Source organism: Paramacrobiotus metropolitanus, unplaced genomic scaffold (genome assembly GCF_019649055.1).
Source record: "Paramacrobiotus metropolitanus isolate TYO unplaced genomic scaffold, Prichtersi_v1.0 Parri_scaffold0000073, whole genome shotgun sequence".
Classification (NCBI taxonomy): domain Eukaryota; kingdom Metazoa; phylum Tardigrada; class Eutardigrada; order Parachela; family Macrobiotidae; genus Paramacrobiotus; species Paramacrobiotus metropolitanus.
The window spans coordinates 123,651-141,489 of record NW_026570293.1 but is presented as its reverse complement, the minus strand read 5'-3'; the positions used below and the strand labels follow the sequence as shown (position 1 = coordinate 141,489).

The 17,839-nt window shown below is 44.7% G+C and overlaps 4 protein-coding genes across 8 annotated transcripts; 2 read left to right on the top strand and 2 right to left on the bottom strand.

Moving 5' to 3' along the window:
• The first annotated feature begins 315 nt into the window (after positions 1-315).
• Positions 316-3,886, top strand: LOC129594966 (uncharacterized). Of its 4 annotated transcripts, none has more exons than XM_055491836.1 (4): positions 316-749; positions 1,589-1,884; positions 2,207-3,470; positions 3,547-3,886. In XM_055491836.1, exons 2-4 carry the CDS (start codon positions 1,861-1,863, stop codon positions 3,591-3,593), a joined length of 1,335 nt encoding a protein of 444 aa, XP_055347811.1. In that variant the 5' UTR covers positions 316-749; positions 1,589-1,860; the 3' UTR covers positions 3,594-3,886. The 4 variants fall into 4 exon arrangements, with proteins under 4 accessions (XP_055347811.1, XP_055347812.1, XP_055347813.1 ...); XM_055491837.1 differs by having other exon boundaries at positions 1,589-2,024; XM_055491838.1 differs by having other exon boundaries at positions 318-749; positions 1,589-2,138.
• A 322-nt stretch (positions 3,887-4,208) lies between these two features.
• On the bottom strand, positions 4,209-6,722 carry LOC129595015 (cytosolic-abundant heat soluble protein 2-like). Its single transcript, XM_055491917.1, has 2 exons — positions 6,616-6,722; positions 4,209-4,476 (listed from the first exon to the last, which is right to left on the bottom strand). Exons 1-2 carry the CDS (start codon positions 6,720-6,722, stop codon positions 4,209-4,211), a joined length of 375 nt encoding a protein of 124 aa, XP_055347892.1.
• Positions 6,723-8,033: 1,311 nt separating this feature from the next.
• Positions 8,034-12,711, bottom strand: LOC129595014 (sialate O-acetylesterase-like). Its single transcript, XM_055491916.1, has 7 exons — positions 12,441-12,711; positions 10,790-10,965; positions 9,904-10,114; positions 9,563-9,841; positions 9,076-9,250; positions 8,603-8,795; positions 8,034-8,423 (listed from the first exon to the last, which is right to left on the bottom strand). The coding sequence occupies exons 1-7, from the start codon at positions 12,709-12,711 to the stop codon at positions 8,133-8,135; spliced, it is 1,596 nt and encodes a 531-aa protein (XP_055347891.1). The 3' UTR covers positions 8,034-8,132.
• Positions 12,712-15,895: 3,184 nt separating this feature from the next.
• LOC129594969 (uncharacterized) lies at positions 15,896-17,819 on the top strand. Of its 2 annotated transcripts, none has more exons than XM_055491843.1 (2): positions 15,896-16,042; positions 16,125-17,819. In XM_055491843.1, exon 2 carries the CDS (start codon positions 16,265-16,267, stop codon positions 17,339-17,341), a length of 1,077 nt encoding a protein of 358 aa, XP_055347818.1. In that variant the 5' UTR covers positions 15,896-16,042; positions 16,125-16,264; the 3' UTR covers positions 17,342-17,819. The 2 variants fall into 2 exon arrangements, with proteins under 2 accessions (XP_055347818.1, XP_055347819.1); XM_055491844.1 differs by having other exon boundaries at positions 16,098-17,819.
• Positions 17,820-17,839: the final 20 nt, after the last annotated feature.

The window sequence follows — 17,839 nt, the reverse complement described above, 5'->3', positions numbered from 1 at the left end:
TGAAATTTAGAAATCGACTTTGATCTTCAAGCTACAACTAGAAAAACGTAGAAGAGAAATTTGGTCGGCAGTTTCTAGAATTTTCTTTGTTGACGGCGGCAGAAATGACCGAGAACGTTCTTTGGCCTTTCGTAATTAAGCAGTAAACAGCTATTTAACACGTGATAGACTTTTTGATAGATGGGCAGTCTGCTAAAGCTGTCAGAAAATGCTATATGAGTGTTGCAGTTTAACACGTAATTCCGGCTTAAGAATAAAGAAACGTATGAATAAATCCATAAAATTGAGAAGGAGAACAATGCGGTGCTCAAAGGAAAACACGCTCACATTAAGTGATCAGTATCAACCCAACCGGCAACAGATGCCAATGCTGTTGACCAGCGTTTTGGCCTGGCTTGGCAAAGTTCGCTTAAGGCGATGATTCCGAATGCATTCGGTGCAGTACCACGTTTTTTCAGGTTTCACATTCTTCAGTTTGAACATTATTAGCACATTGCTATACGGTGGCGTGCAGTTACTGCGTTTTGCTCATCCACAAAGCGCGATTCAGTTTTTAATTGCTTTGCAGGCGTGTACTGAAAATTGGTATAAATAAATAATTATTATTTCTTTAATATCCGGATAAATCTTCCATTAGTAAAAGCTGCATATCTTCTATTGTATCGTCATCGTTTTATTATTGCGTGTTTTTTTACTGCGCTAACAGCCGTCGACGGAAATTCGTAATACTGCGATCACCACTTGGGAAAGTAAGTGACAGTTTATTTGTGCTACAGTAGAAACTGAAGAATTAATTATGAGGCTGCTGCAGTAAATAACCAAGCAAAGTACGGCAAAAGGTAACAATGATTATTCTAGAATTACGAATTACGGTAATTTATTCAGAAAAATAGTTGCTCGCATTGAAAACAATTTTTGATGGCCCCTGCACTGACAAGGATGTTTTTGTTGTATTCTTCCTAACTTTGTACTGTTATTTTTATCTCTCATTAATTTTTCAAAACAAATTTTAACTAAATATTATTTTTTCAGCAAATCGCTCAATTCTAATTTTAAGATGAGCGAAGATAAATTGCTGTTCACGATTTCTGATTCACGATGGCACAATTTTACATAGATTTGTCGTTAAATTAAATATGCTAACTCGTTAGTAAAGTGAAATAAATTAATATGATTAATTGAGAATCAATATCATTAAATAATTATGATTATTTGCCGCAATGTTTTATCTCTCGTAACTTGTTCCTAGTGGCTCGTTTAAAACTTAATGTGCGACGAAGTTGTGAAGTGTTGTGCGCTTATGCTGTATATGTATTACTCAAGTTGCATGGAAGGTTATGGGGTTGGTCCGGGTATTGCCGCTTTAGCCTGTAGACAGAAAAGAGTATTCTCCGTATTCCCAAGCTACCTTAATTAAGCTACGTAGCAATAAACAATTATTATTTTTTTAAAACCCAGACATATTTTCCATTAGTGAATAAAATCTGCATATATATTGCAGAGTACGTTGTATTATCACTGCAGAAAATTATGAGTATATTATACTCGCATTATTAAATTGGCATCGCTGTTGTTTCCTGTGGTGCAGCTGCAGAAACCTGACAAGCGCCAGACGAAGGACAGGCAATCACTAAACACTTACAGTCCCACGACACGCTGTTGTGTGGTAGAGGCGGCTACGATGGCCACTTCCGGCTGCGGAGATGATGCCATGGGCGCCGCAGATCACTTCCGGCCCCTTAATTAAAGCAGTCCTGGCGGGCGATGTGGCGCATTTCGCCACGTCTAGCCACAGCTGACACCACAGGGCGAGTAGATTGGCTAGGCTGACCACTTCCGGCCATCTGACTTCCTCCTAAAATGTGGTTATTATGTGGAGGCCTGGTTCGTGACAGCGGGAAGCCAGAGAGGCACAGACCGTCTTTGCGGTGCCGGTTCATTTTGATGCCGTAGTGACTGTTGTTCTACTAAATGGTCTTTCACGATGACATGTGCCATTGTCAGTACTTATGGTGCACCAAGAGGCCAGTGAGCAACACAGAGCCTATGGTTGCTTTCTCACAAATAAAAACGGCTGTGTAACGGTACCGCAGATGTTACCGGTTTCTACATCTGGTTAAAATTCAGTACACAATCCGGTAACAATAGTAACACACAAATGTGATCGAATACTATAAAATCACCAGAAGGTGCATTTTGATTGCAGATGAAGGATCCCCAGCGAGAAATTAAGGAAGCACTGGGAACGTATGAGCTGTCATATGAAAAGTTTCTAGAGCGCGTAAAGGAAACCGTGACGGATGAACAATGGACAGCAATCATGTTCGGGGTAGAAGCCGAGTGCAGCGTGGAGGAGATCCTACAGCATTTACACGCAAAGTACACACCCCTTTCGGACGGCACTTGGAAGAAATTTAACGAGATCAGTCCCCGATGGGACGTAATGTTTCGCTGGACCTGTACGCCTCTGGACGAGTTAAACTCCATTTTTGTACTAATGGAGCCGCTAATGCCATGCAAGACTTACGTCAGCCTTGGACTAGCCTCGGGCGTGACAGCCAAGGTGCAGGGCTCGAAGGGAGCGCTCGCTGAAGTGCCGACAGTGAGAAAACTGTGCCAAATTTTCCATTCGATAACACATCACAACGCCTCCTGGGACAGAAGGAGTGATCCTGTTATCTGCGATGCCGAATGCATCAAGGAAATGAACCTGCAGTTTGGTGACAAATTCGATCCAATCGAGTTAGCCGAGGGCGGCACTTTGCTGTTAAATATTGCATCAACACGATGTGACAAGAAGACTAACAGCGAAAGAGATTTGTGGGAAGCCTTTGGCAAATCGCTGCTGAAATACCTAGACGAGAGGTATCCGAATTTAATCCTTGTGCAATTGCATGGAAGGAAAAAATTCAACGCGTCGGAATTTTATACAACCGGGAGTGTTATCAAGCTCCCGGGCGGTAATAAACATTTGTCCCGCTTCACCAAAAACGATATCCAGATTATGGTCCGGTTACTTTTGGAGCTGTGGGATGAACTGGCAGCCGCAGTCCTGCAGCAAGAAGTGGATCGACAAGACGAAGAAGAAGCGGAACAGCAACGCTTGCAAAAGAAGCAGGACGACTGGAACTACGAAAACAAGTACGGCTCGGATGATGATAGTGCATTTGAGCGCGGTTATGATCGCTCTGATACAGACAGTTCTGATGGGTCTGACCAAGAGTCTGACCAAGAGTCTGACGCATCTAGCGCCTCTTGCTCGGACGCTACAGACGTCTCAGATGACGATGACGACGACAGCGGAAACTTGGCCATGGAAAAATCCGAATTTGTAGGTCAACTTATTGAAAATCAGCTAGAGAAAATCCGGGAGTCATCACCAGAGGGAGCGACTTTCGTTAATTACCACAAGATGAAAGAAGCTATGACCTTTTTAACGACGGCGACGACGACGACGATCCATGAAAAAAGTAAATTTTTGCTTAGCATGGTTGTGTCAGCATAATTAAAGTTTATTGTTGATAATACGCGTTATTATGTTTGTAGGAATACATGTATGTACATCGAGTGCAGATATGCTCACACCCGGTTGAGTTGGGTGGTTCACTTCCGATTCCACCGTACTATATTGCCGTGTCGAAACTGCCTTCCACCTGCCAAATACAAATGATGCACTGAACTGGGCATATTTATCAACATCATCATTAATTTATGGCACTGTGTTATAGATGCGGCATTAAGTCATACTTTGCTTTCAGTTAGCTGAACGGAGGAGAAGTTGATAAATTTTGTGAAATAATGCTCGTGCATAACATTGTTCAATGCGTGGTGATCACCATGAAAAGTACTATGTTATAAAATACTATGGTTTACTGTAATTATAATATTATAAATTTATTTTATGGTTTATTATGATGAATACGACTCGCAGGTCAATCTAGCGTGAATTGGACAGCAGTATACCACCAACAGCACTAGTAACCTGTAATATTACCTTGGAACATCTGCTACAGGAAACGTGTCGGAATTTGAACCAAAGTTTGCTAACGAACTCATGTTAGTTGATTTATTACTGCACACAAAGTTATCAGAAAGGAAAATAGTCAGAAAGATTACAGTAATACATGCAGAATACGTATCAGTGCAATTCCATTTTACGGGTCATTTTGCTTCTTCAAAGCGCATCGTGCCGTCTGACCCACGCCTTTTCACAGTTTTTTGGCCAGCTGCGCCTCCAGATCGACCTGCTTCTTCTGCGCCGCGATGGTCTCACTGACTAAATCCTGACGGAAGCCGACATCCCGCCCGTGCTGCTTCTCCACCTCCTTGGGGATCTTCTCGGCCTGTTGTTCGGCTTCCGTCCGGTACATCTCCGTCTTGGCTTTCAAAGCATGTTTCTGCCGCTCCTCCTTCTGGCGTGCTTCTTCTTCGCGATAGCCTCCTTTTCTTCTGACATTTGTTTCGGTCGCGGCGCGCCTTCTCAATTAATCAAGCACTGCTTGGGATTGACTTGGGTTTTTCGGCTTCCAGATGCAAGCACTACGGAGGTGACGAAATTCTCACGCACTAATATCAGCCTCAATCTGCTAAGTGTATCCACGGTATACTGTATTTTGTTCAGGCATTACAAACACATTCTGATGGAGCGAGTAGAATTTCGAAAAAATAATTAAATATTTTTATACAATTTTTGCACCCGCATGCGCAGGTTCGTATATGGACAGTAACAATTTCCCCATATGTAAGCTCTCAACTTTATGATCTGTTAACAAATGGGAGAAAGGTCACAGTTACCGACGCGGTGGAACTGTCAGTGTAGCCGATTCAACCAGAACGCACCCCCTCCCACCGTGAATTGTGGTGCCATGCCGAACGAAGAATCCGAACTACATTCTTGACGGTCGGCACACCTAACTTTGCGCCTTTATCAAGATCATACTTGCCTGACTGAAAGATATGGACGAGGTTTCCTGGATAGGCAAAACCATTTCTATTTTTCTTGCATCCCAGAGCGAATCCAGTGCTCTCACAATTATACCTGCTTGGTCTTAATGGCTCCATGAGAAGGAACGCAAGTCAAAATATCGACGCGACACTATGTGAGTGCATCCATCTGGACGGTTCCAGTGCGTCACTGAAACTGGCATTTGGAGAGGAGTTTGATCCTCATCCAACGCCGTTAGCGACAGGTGAAATTTTTCTGCTAAATGTTGCGTTGACGCGATGTGATGATTAGAACAACTGTGAGAAAATACTGTGGGAAGCGTTTACGAGGCGTTACTGACGCGGCTCAGTCGTGATCATCCCAATTTGATCCTTTTCCAGTTCTATGGAAGTTGTGAATTAGATGCGTCGTTGTACTATACAAGCGGGAAGTTGGTTAAAGGACGTTATGGACATGTAGGTTTATATAACAGCGACGATATGAAGTAATTCGCGCGTTCGATACTGGAGCTACAGGGTCAACTCCAGAAGGCCACGCCCATTTTAGTCCCACAGGAGAAATTTTCTTCGGTCGCGAGGAGTCTTGATAGCAACGAAGGTAATGCCGACCCGCTGGAGGCGTCTCCTTCTTGTATCCTCGAAAACAAAGAAAGACAGGAAAAAGAAACTACCACGCACGTGGAAAGTGCTGGCACAACTGGTGACAGCGACAGTAAGGGAAATCCGGACTCGACGACTTTCTCTCGTGTCCCGGACAAACCTACCCTAGCACGTCACAAGGAAACATGTATGGTACGGTTGACGCGAGCCCTAATCAAGTTGTCGCCGATTTAGCGGATTCACTGGCCAGTACTCACATAGACAACGTATCTCGACAACTCGATAATTATATAAAAACCAAAGAAATTTGGAACCGGTTTATTGGCCGCGCTTTATCAATTTAAAGCGGACGTTGATGACATTAAATTAATCATGCGCACGAGATCCTATATTCGTACATAATGCGCCGAGTGTCCAGAATTTCTGACTGAAAGTGTAGGCTTACACGTAGTTCTTTTCATTTTATTTAATTGACTTTACTCAGTACGTTTAACAAACACGGAAAAAGGAATCAGGAGGAGCTGCTTTCTCCCTTTCGCTTTACCTGTTTTTGTTTCATTCGATTGTTTCTTATGCAGCGAATTCGTTGGATCTGAGGCATGAGCTCTGTTTTTTATTACTTTGTCATTCCGATGTTGTGTTCTTTTACGTTTAACCATGCGTTCAATCCTACTCCATATTTATCTACGCTTACTACTGCTTTTATTTTATTCATCGTGACTTTATTCATCTTGCTATGTTACTTTATCTTAGACAATACATTAAATACAAACTGTAGGTGACTGCCTTATTTGCATGCGCCGGAGACGCAGTACAACTGAGCCGCTATGATTGAATAAAAAATAGTTATCGGTGATACGAGTAAGCGGAGTGACCATTTTCCATTAGCATTGAAACATCACGACTTTAATAATGGCGCATTGTTATGATGTTACCAAAGCACAGTTGCACGCATTCAGTTAAGTCTGTTCACTACAGACTCCACCGTGGTGCTGACTTGGTCCGCCATGCGGACCATCCCCGCATGGCTGACCACGTCAGCATCTCTTTTGAAAGCTGTTGGCAGCTCACATCCAGACAGCAAAAAGTGCTGCAAAGCGGTCACTCTCCTGAGCCAATGCATCTCGGCGGCTGCATTCAGCCTGACCGTGCTGCAGTTCCTCCCGCGCTCCGACCATGTCAGTTTCTTGTTAACCTGGCTGGCCGGCATGTCAACCCGCCTACCATGTATCGTTTACAAAAACCATAACAGGCCCAACCGAACTGCATTTGTAGCTCACTGTTCTCGCCTCTGAAACACCCCAGCTGCGTGCGCACTAGCAGGAACTGATACTGCATCCCACGTTTGAGTCGCGCGAACTGAACGTTGACCAACTCCAAACTTCAAATCATCATTCAGCGGGTGGTCCTCTGCTGCAGCGATGGCCGAACGCGCTTCGTGCACGCGCTCAATGACAACTTCCCACCCGCCACGGGGAACGTACTAGCAGAGGTCACGGCTTTGCATGCGCGCTGGATGCGCACTCTGTCCTATTCTGGGGATTTGCGGGCTATTCGCAACTATTGTTTCCTGTAAGTGTGTAATTTATTCCCACTGGGTACGGGCGCCATATGGAAAAACCGGATCTGCATCTGTTATGGGTGTAAGTTCAGCGGCTTCGATGAATATGGGGCAGTGCCCGCGTGGGAAGATGTGGACTTGCGACATGGGGATGTCTCCACGCTGAGCCGACTGGCGATGTACGGCATCAGCCATCAACGCACTCTTCCGCGTGTAATTCAAAGCGCTTTAAGGCCAGCTTCTGTCAATTCTGATACGTCGCGTGCATTCACGCACAGCATAAGGGTGGTTGTAACCAGTATGTGCGCTCACTGCGCTGCACTTGCTGTACAAGTACTGCACCTACCCGGGTAATCTTAGTGCTTCATACCGACCTTAAAGCTTACTGAACTGCATGTAAAGATACAGCTCAGCTTCTCAGGCTCTTTCGTTTTCTGTCAGACTCCGTCATAATTATACGCCCCGTATTTTCGCCCGTGAGTAGAAAAATTTGGTTTAGGCTAGCTTACCGGGTACAAGCCGAAATGATTAAGGTTTAATACTATAATATCTTGCAAAACTACCTTTTCAGAGCCTTGGGCTTCGACGGTTGGACCGCCTGGACCGGAAGCAACCCGCATGATGACAGTAGGTGGACAGAAGATTCAACAGGAAACCGGCGAAAAGCGGGCCACAGAATTCCTGCGCCAGCGGATCAGCATCAAAATCCAACGAGGCAATGCGGCATCTGTCATGGGAACGGCACCGATGGGTGCGAATTTAGATCAAATGTTCTTTGGGATTAGACCGCATGAGTCAGTTGATGCTGTATAATCAGTGAAGTCTCTTAAGACTGTGTAAGAAAGTATGTTTAAGAATAAAATATCCTGCACACAACTAGAAAGTTGATATAGACAAGTTTCTCGCGCGATGGCCAGTGTACTGCACCCGTACAGAAAATGTACTGCACTGTAATGTACTGTACAAAAAATTGCCCCAGACCGCCCGCGCTAGGCGTCAGCCTCTTTGACATCAACACAATTACTGCTCAGACTAGGTTGTAGTCGTCGCGTGTCCAGTTGGTTGGCAGAACGAACGGTGGTCCCGGCAGTCCTTTGGGGTCGCCCAGATAATCCGTGGCGTAGACTTGACAATTCTTGTATCCACATGGGGTCACTGCCCAGGCGTACTGCACAAAACTGGCCGATGCGTTGCCGGCACACGGCGTCGAGACGACAATTGTATTTCCCGCGGACAGGCTAGGCCGACTGGTGGTGTTATGCCAAATTCGGCAGTCTTTCCAGTTATCAGTGCGGAATATCGGCGTATCGCAACAAATCTGCCACAAAAAATTAATTTAGCTGCGTATTACTGCATGATGCAATTCAAGTGCAGAAAACGAATCAATAAATACAGTGTATGTGCGTATGGGTTCATCAAAAATTAACGTGACCGAGTTATCATAATTTACATGTACAGTATACAATGGAGAAAACGCCGGTCAAGGAAATCTGGTACCTCAAAATTGCTTGCAGCGTTCGGTGTGAAATTTATCTGCTGGTCATATTCGATACACAGAGAGGCATTATCCGGGCCCAGTTGTATGCGTTTCGGGAAAGGTCCTTGAAATGGGATGTGTCGGTAGTACAAGACCGACACAATACCGGCCAGCAAGCGCTGCGCGATCTCTTCTTTGTAGCGTGGCAGCTCCCTGATACAAACACAACCGGCAATGTAAGCTTGTGTACAGTATTATTGAAGGTCACGCAGCGCCTAGGTTCTCATATGTTCAACAAGTAGGTCTATTGGATAACGGAAGGTCACGGTACGTTGTGTCAGTAAACTCCGTCTTACGACTTAGATAAGCATTACTAACTGTCGCATACATTTTACAAGTTAAAGCTACGTTATGAATGATCAGTAAAATTACTAAGGCTTCAGTAGAAAAGCTCACGTGCGTGAACATTTACGGGACACTACAGTCGTCTTACGAGCCAAACGGTGACTCGGGGTCCGCCAGATCCATCGCTGAGGCCATGAAGACAAGTATCAGAGCTTCATTCGGCACCTGTCCATACTCGGCCGTCTGTTCCCACCGTATCTGAGCGGTGGCGCCCGGTACGTCTTCAGAATTCCTCGTACCCAGCTGCACAATGCCAAAGAATTCTGGTGTCCAACACCAAAAAATTCTGGTGTCCAACACCAAAAAATTCTGGTGTCCAACACCAAAAAATTCTGGTGTCCAACACCAAAAAATTCTGGTGTCCAACACCAAAAAACTCTGTTAAGAAACCCAAAACATACAACCAAAGTAATATACACAATACTTTACGAAACATAAAAATTGAAAAAGGGATCAGGCGCGACGGTATGGTATAAAAACAGCAATCAGAATCAGTAGAAAAATAGGAATAATAATGAATCAACGCTGCATGACAGCAGTAGTCAGAAAAACCGCCGCAAAGGGAAGCGCGATACCCCGGAAGAAATTGCCCCTCCATCCCTCCACCATGGCCTTGAACAGACAGCCGTAGGTGTCGGCATCCAGGGCGGCATCCGATTCGCCCTGATACCAGATAACGCTGGTGAAACGCAGTGTTTTTATCGGGGCAATCATGGCGTTCCACAGCACGGAATCCGTTCCCGGCTGCTGCATAGTTCCTGTACAATGCCCAATACTGTTTGGAGGAATCCAGCCGCGAATGGGAGAGGCTGCGTCTCGATAAGCCCCAATCAAGCCAATGGGAGCCTTTTGACCTATTTAAGTGAAGTAGTCGAGAATCGTTTCGGTTTTAGTAGAGATTTCTCCTAAAACGTACCGAATCGGCTGCGAATATCTTCAGACACGCGCCGGCCTGTCGCCCAGCACAGTGCAGAAAAGTCTTTTAACGAATCCGGAGTCGCTATAGTCCAGTTCTGAAGGATGCGTGGTTCCGGCAGCGCGCTGAAGGACGAATCTGGTGAGATTCTCATTAGTCGGATAAGGGGGAATTCCGAGGATGCCGCCAGTTCTTCCGAAGCATTGAACATCTGGTCAGTACATACGTTAATTACTTCGAGATTCATTAACTACCCGTAGCGCTTCATTACTTAGCATAAGTACTGACACTAACACTACTGTATTAATCTTGTCGCGTATATAAGATGCGTGCGATGTAGCACCTGAAAGCACGCACCTGCTCAGAGTCCACTGAGTAAAAAAACAGGTACTATTGTAGTATAGGGTATCGCATATCTTCCGGTAACTTCTAAATGTCAAATGCCTACAGTTTGGTTACGTACCCTTACGCTACGTACTCTCTACGAACAGCGACTGTCTGTTTTTATACAAAATACAGAGGACAATGAGCTCATGCTATTGTGATATTATTCTTTCACCGTTTGGTGAACTCGCACAAACCTGTCGCCAAATTGAGCATGTAAAGGAACAGGTAGAGCGATATTAACGCGAAGTTAGCGTTTGAACGATGGCCACTACGCTACGTCTATTGCAATGCCTAACTGCCTCCGCAGTTAGATTGTTCCTTACTGCACCGACCATTTTCTATCCACCTTCCGCCAAGCAGTTACATACAGTTATTCTCATTAAAATATCTGGCGTGCAGCAAGCCACCTGCCAGCGAAATGCTTGTTATGTGATTAACACCGCCACTGATTAAACAGCGCGGCGTGACGCGCCGTAGTATGGAGTTCAGGATGTCTTACCTTCGCAACCGGAAACGCCATGTTGGCCTCACCGACGCACAGAAATACGTCTCCAAAATAAACATCGCGCAATACGACATGACCAGTGTAGTTGCCTCGTTCGCTCTGATACACGTCGATGTCCCACGGTCCGGTCGGAATACCAGCCCACAAAGATTGTTTCCAGAGCCCTTCATCTGTATACGAGTCATTACTGATACCATTGTTGTGGAAATCGAACATAGCATACTGTTAAATACATAACTAGTTATTAACTACCAGTAAGAATAAGTTTAAATTGGGATAAGTTCTTCATTTGATTGGATTTACTGAGCGGTGTTCACTGTTGTCCATAACTACCATACTTCGAATGCTGCCTTATATGGGCCCTTATATTACTCTCCCTTATCTGGGCTCCCGAGCAATATGAGCAACCCTCTACATGGGCGGTTACGTTATTACTCACACTTTCGCAGCTGTTATCAGAGTTATGCCTGACTGAAATTTTTGATTTATTTAAAATACTTATTTTGCCAGTACTTTTGTAGCATTTAGTTTGTTTCAAAGTGCTCAGGTTGCATCAACGACAGATTCAAAATCTTTCTAAATTCAAAATCTTTCTAAACGTCGCCCGTAAAAATGCACTAAGAACCCCATGAAAAAATAATGTGACATGAAATTTCAGCATTTTTCAGTTTGTTCATTGACAAATCCGGTTGAAATTAATGAAAAATATTATTGTATAGATAATATATATAAATATAATTCGGATGTGAAATTTCGGAATTCTTTGGTGTGCTCACTTGTAAATCCGATTGAAAGAAGTAGAAAAGGGTTCTGCTATAAATCCGATAAATTTAATTTGACGGGTATTGCTAACAAGCCGGGAACCTAGATAAGGGAGAGTAATATAAGGGGAGTCCATATAAGGCAGCATTCGAAGTACTATTATTGCTCGTTCAAAAACAATATATGACAAAAATTGTTTCATCGCGGAGCCGCCATAGCACCACATATTTCCGCCCGACCACTCTTCACTACGGAACGTAGTGCGCAAATACGGGAAAAGCCACACTGGAGACAAGTGCTCTGCTCGAAGTTAGATAAAACATGTGCGATGTCCGGCATCCCGATGGGAGCCGCTGCACAGATAGGTGTTTCGGGTAGATTGACTTTCCCTAACCACAAAATTAATGTCCACATTAGGCCACGATGTTTAAAAAAAATTGGGAAAACTAAGACAGAATGGCCTGCAATACTTTTGCATTTCTTCTAGATCTGTCTCTTTTCATGATCGTTTGTTTTGTTGCTTCTTCCTTCCTTGCACATTGTTTTGACGTTCAAGTAGCAACCGCAAAATACAGAGTAAGTACTCGATCTTAGATTCTTAGTGCGATGACAGAAATCGGCTTTATAAAACTGCATTTATATATTGGTCTCACTAGTCATTAACTCACAATGCTCGGTGCTCGGCCTCAGTGAGGTACGTCGTGTTAGAAATACACAAAAGAATTTTAATTATCGTTTTGCGTTATGTTTATAGGAGAAAGCCTCAGTTAGATCCTCCGTATATGAAACTACAGAAAGAAAAATTTAATAATCATTTTGCGCACGTAGTACAGGAAAGCCCGAAACGTATGTCACGGGTTGCGGGGTTGCCCAGTTCGCTTACCATTGATGCCGGTCAGTAGAATATCACCCAGCAGTTCAATTTCAACTTCGGCACCTGGCTTTCCATACCCCCACAACACCGACCCAGGGATGTCTGCCTCCAGAACCATCCTGTCTTGAAAATAATTGGCCAGTCTGAAAGTGTGATCTGCAGCGAAGGTCCCCGCGTCGCCATTAGTCCTTAAAAGAACCGTGCCGACCGAAACCACATACAACAGTGTTGTGGTACACAGAATAAAGAACTGATAATCACAAGCATTAAAACCATTCATCGTGCAAGCAAAAGGATACTGAGGCGAACAAGGCAGGCAAAATTGAAAGTTTTTCGCTGATGCTTCGTTGCTATAGAAAGTTGATATAATAATTGTAGTAATGCAGTTAACGGTATATACGCAAAAGTAGGTTTTTATATTTTACACACGCTGCGGTTTGCTACATTACCAAAGATTCTAGAAATACCGGAATAACGCAACCGTGTATTTGGAATGCTTTCGCTACTGTTGTTTGCACACGGCTTGTCTTATTTAACTATTCAATTAAGACGTTAATTTTCTTTGAAGGCCAGTCCTGTGCACCATACCCTAAGGCCTGAGATACACTGCCCATTTACTCGGTTCGGTAGCGAATGATAATGGGTCGAATTTTGTATCCTGTTCTGTGTGACATGCTGGCCTTGGCGAGGGACAAGCAATACCTGGTAGCACATCAGAGAGCTTCCCTGCTCCCTAATTAATTGATCTGATGGTAAAGCAAGCTGAGGAGGTAGACAAGTTTAAAACCATGTACGTAAGAAAATGTTATAGCGACCGGTGTCCGGTAACTGTGGTACAGCTATTAACCGGTAAGCTACAGTTAATTTTTTTTAGATTTTTTTTCCAAATTTCAACCAAGCGATAACAATATTATGATTCAGTTACACTTAAACAAAACAACATTTTCCACAGTACCAATAACAGAAGCGGCATTTCCTCTTTGAATAGCTAAACAAATGTTCTGCTTTAAAAACTCATGGCTGCGAATCTCGCCTGTTTGTAATTCAACCCTCTTTCCGACTTCTTTAACCAGTTAATTTATAACAGTTAATTCCTTCAAAACTTGACAATTGTTATGGTACTAGTACCTTCAGGGTACCTGACAATTGTTAGCTGTACCAAGGCTGTACCCCCAGCGATATTACTGCTGCAAAGGGGTCACTCTCACCATCAGCCTTGTGTGCTGCAGTTCCTTCAGAGTTCCGACCATGTCGGTTTCTTGTTAGCCTTGCTGGCAGACATGCCAACCCGCCTGCAATTTATCGTTATCAAAAACCACACCAGTCACCAACCCAGCTACATTTGGAGCCCATCCCTATCGCCTCTAAAACATCCGGCCGCGCGCCGCTAGACTACTGCGCCGCTAGCATTCTGTTACCGGGCGGCTGAACAAAATGGCCGTCTGCTGTTATCGTTCGTTTCGCCACTCGTCGTACCGCTAACGACGTTTGAAAGACAATTTCAACTGCTACTGGATACAACAAAATTGTTTTAAAAAGTGATACCTCTTCACAAACATTTGTGTATGTAAATTGAAATTGGGTAGAAAAGTTTTGTGTCTCAGTTCCCAAAACCATGAATTCCGTGAGATTTTTCCCCGTAAAAAATACAAAAATTTTGTAAGTTTTATATAGTATAACTCTATTTTCAACAGCAAAAAAGTTGTTGACATGGTGCTTGTGCAACCGTGAGCAGTGGGACGGAAGGGGTACCTTTCAGCTTTGCGACTCTATCGAGAAGAACAGACTGGAAGGAACACCCTTGTCAAAGAACTTTGATCTGCTGAAGTTGACAAAGGATGCTGCTAAACATTGCACTGAAACATAGTGGAAATTCGAAGGCGATGCATTGGCGAAGAACCCGAGGGGCGAGCTTTTACCCGAACGCTATTACGTAATTATTAGGAGGAGCGTCTCAATTGGATTTTTATCCCGTTATATAAGTCCCCAGTGTTTGATAAGGGCACAAATATGAACGAGTGGCGTGGCTGTCCAAACACCTCATTCTAAGCGTCTCGGCTGTTATGACGCCGATGACTGCTGTAAAGCGGCACGTGCGATATTTGACCGACAGTAAACGATTAAGAAGACCGGCCGGTCCCGGGAGGGAGAAACGAGTGGGTCAGGGGCCGCCGGACAGAGTGGGAAAGGCACAGCCGACATAATGGGGACATCGAGGGCGAGCACATCAAAGGTCACGCTTGGACTGTTCAGGACAGCGTCAACACCGGGGACTACGACGGTGGCCGCATCAGTACTCAAACGATATTCTTAAATCATCTCAACTGGAATTGTTTACTCAGCGCATCCAGGGAGCAAACGACTGTTCAGTTTGGAAAAGGAAAGGGGCCACGAAGCAGCTGTGATTACGGTTATGTACCAGAATCGAAAAACACCGGTTTACTGTGCGGCCAAATTGCAGGCTTTATTTATTACGTCGTTCCGTACGAACGGTAGAAGAAACAAAAGTAAAATCAGGTTTAGAAATAGAATGGGTAGCTTCCGATAATATGTCTCAGTGCCTAGTTACGCTGCGTTCATGGCAAGCTGGGCCAGCTTGCAGAGAAGGTAGTCACTAGTCACACATCGTGAACCGCTTAGACAACATTTATCATCTTTAATACCAACGACCCGGCTAATCAGAACCGTAATTTGTGCACTTTAGCAACAAATCGGCGGCATGCATAAATAAAGGCCGCCTATTTCTACTGTCGGCTGAGGCTTTACAATCAGTATATAATTACTGTGAGAGAAAAAAAATTAAGACTTTTGTACCACCAGTCTGAATAAAATTTGAGTAAGAGTGCTTATTGGTTATTATACACGGTATGTTATACTAGGTATTAAGGTAATTATAATTATAACGTCTATTACAATATCATGCCGGTTTTGCTGCATCACCTGTATACTGTATATAGCAGAAAATCAGTGCAAAGAGTTTACAGCAACTACTGGCAGCATACAGAGAACATAGTCAAATAACTTCCGGCGAGGTTTCCGGTTCTACTGGAAAAGTTTTAATTTCTACACTAGCAGGCAGCATGTTCGCAGTAATTGCAGCCGTTACGCCGTACATCGTGCCTGTGTGGCGCTAATACAATTCAGGCACGGCCGACCGGAAATAACGCGCACACAGTTAGTGCATTACTAGCAAAACGTTGTACAAAACGGATTCGGTAGCAGACTTCAACAGTCCCTCCGGCCACGTATGACCTGTATGACGCATAACTTCACCTCGTGTACAGATACTGCATCAGCGGAACGGCGCAGTTGAGCGACGGCGTTGGAGGCCGGCAAAAGCTGACGTAATACGAGTAATATTACAGTCATTCTGGGGATTCATGAATGCGCATTTCCGGGTGACAACAGCCTGCCGGCGGACGGATGTTCAAAAACTCTTCGCGAGCGTATATTATGAGCAATCGCCGGCACCGCATCGCGCATCTAATTGTCTGGTTTCAGTGGGCTCGTAGCCATACTAATTTTACCGGGATTTGCTTTTTGCATGCACATTTTTTTTGTGGCAGATATAAATTTAAGTTCATTATCACCACCCGCAGCTTCGCTATCAGGTACAGAATAGCATTAAGTGCTTAATATATGTGTTAAATTCTGCCAATGGCTCAGTTATCCGAGGAGGAATTTATCGCCCAGGTGAAAGCAACGGTCCATGAATCATGGAGCTGGATGTGGGCTCCGAACAGTGCCAAGGGAATCGCAACAGAATTCCAAGCCATCATGAAGTATCTCCATAAAACGTACAAGCCCATGGCCATGAAAAATGGGCAAGGGCAATGGAAAATAATAATGACACCAGTCCAGGCTGGGACACAATGTTTCAGTGGACACATTGTCCGTACGAAAGTATTACGGCAATTTTCATTATGATGGAGCCATTAAAGCCAAGCCATCCCAGAGCCAAGAGCACAGGATTTGCCGGCGGATGTACGTGGACAGAGTCTTACGGGCATATTTTTCAGCCAAACCCCAAACCGACCGGCGATAAATCAGACAAAGACAAGATATTTGGCGTTCCGGCTGCCAAAAATTTATACCGCATTCTCCATTCGGCGTGGGGCAATCATGGAGGACAGAATGACACTTTCGTGTCCTGCAACTGCATCGAGCAGGACAGACTTGGCGGGACAAGAATTTCCAAGCATTTTAATTTGCGACCGCTGGCCGAAGCGGGCTGCTTGATGCTAAATGCCGCGCTGACACGCAGTGAGAAGGATACTAATGCGCGCAATGCTGACGAGCAACCGTGGCACGCTTTTACCCAAGCGCTTTTGTTAAAGCTTAACGAGGACCGTCCCAATCTGGTCCTGGTCCCTTTGTATCGGTATGGTCAATTTGATGCGGAGAAGTTGTACACGAGAGGGGTGGTGGTGGCCGCACCTCTGAAACACATTAGCCGTTATACGGATGACGACTGCGACGCAGTTGCACGTGCGCTAAGGAATTTGCCGCAGACGATCCAGAGCACCAGCGGACGCCGGGAGGCAGAAGCCAGTGGAGCCGGCAGCGGCCAGGGTACCAGTCGCGCCGATACCGTGGCACCGAAGGCCTCCACATCAAAGGGCACCCCTCCATTGTTCAGGGCAGCGTCATCAACGCCCAAATCACTACAAGCGTCGCCCCGGATAATGAGAACTGAGTCCGCACCGGTTGCAAGCGCAGCGTCGACGTCGACGCCGCTGATGCCGAATGCCCCACTCCTCACGCCCCAAGAGAGAGCACTGCATACGTCGGTAGTTGAGCCGTTCGGCCGTTTGCGCATCAAGGACGCACCGGTCGATACAGAGGAACAGCAGCGTAATCATACAAAGACCAGGGACGCTGTGCAGCGTCATTTATTTGGGGCTAACTGAGTAAAATATGGACTGCTAGATTTCTAGCTACGCTAGGCGTCACTGCAACGAAAAGGCCGGTGAGCGTTCTTGTGTTTTATTTTACCTGCGGTACAACGTAATTGGAAACAATATATCAAAACATCAGCATTTTTCGCGTTCTTCGATTTTGTACATCAGCGTTCTTCGATTTTGTACAAGGTTGCTTCCGCATCGTTGTCTGCTGCAGACTGCAGTGAGTCCAATATGGCGATAAAGCCATTTCCACTACATTTTTATACGCTTTTCCTTGTTTTCATTATTGTTTGTATTAGCGTTTGGTATTAACTGCTTTCTTAATTTTTATTTTTATAATTTAAGTTCATCATTTCGCATTCGCTGGTAAGGAGGATGTGCGGCTCGCCATTGTAAAAGGAAATGCTGCTGCTGTGTTCGGCACTTTACCCACTCAAAACAAACTACAGTAACTGGTTGCGCAGATTTCGTTGTTTGTTTTTTAGTATTATTGTACCTGTTTAA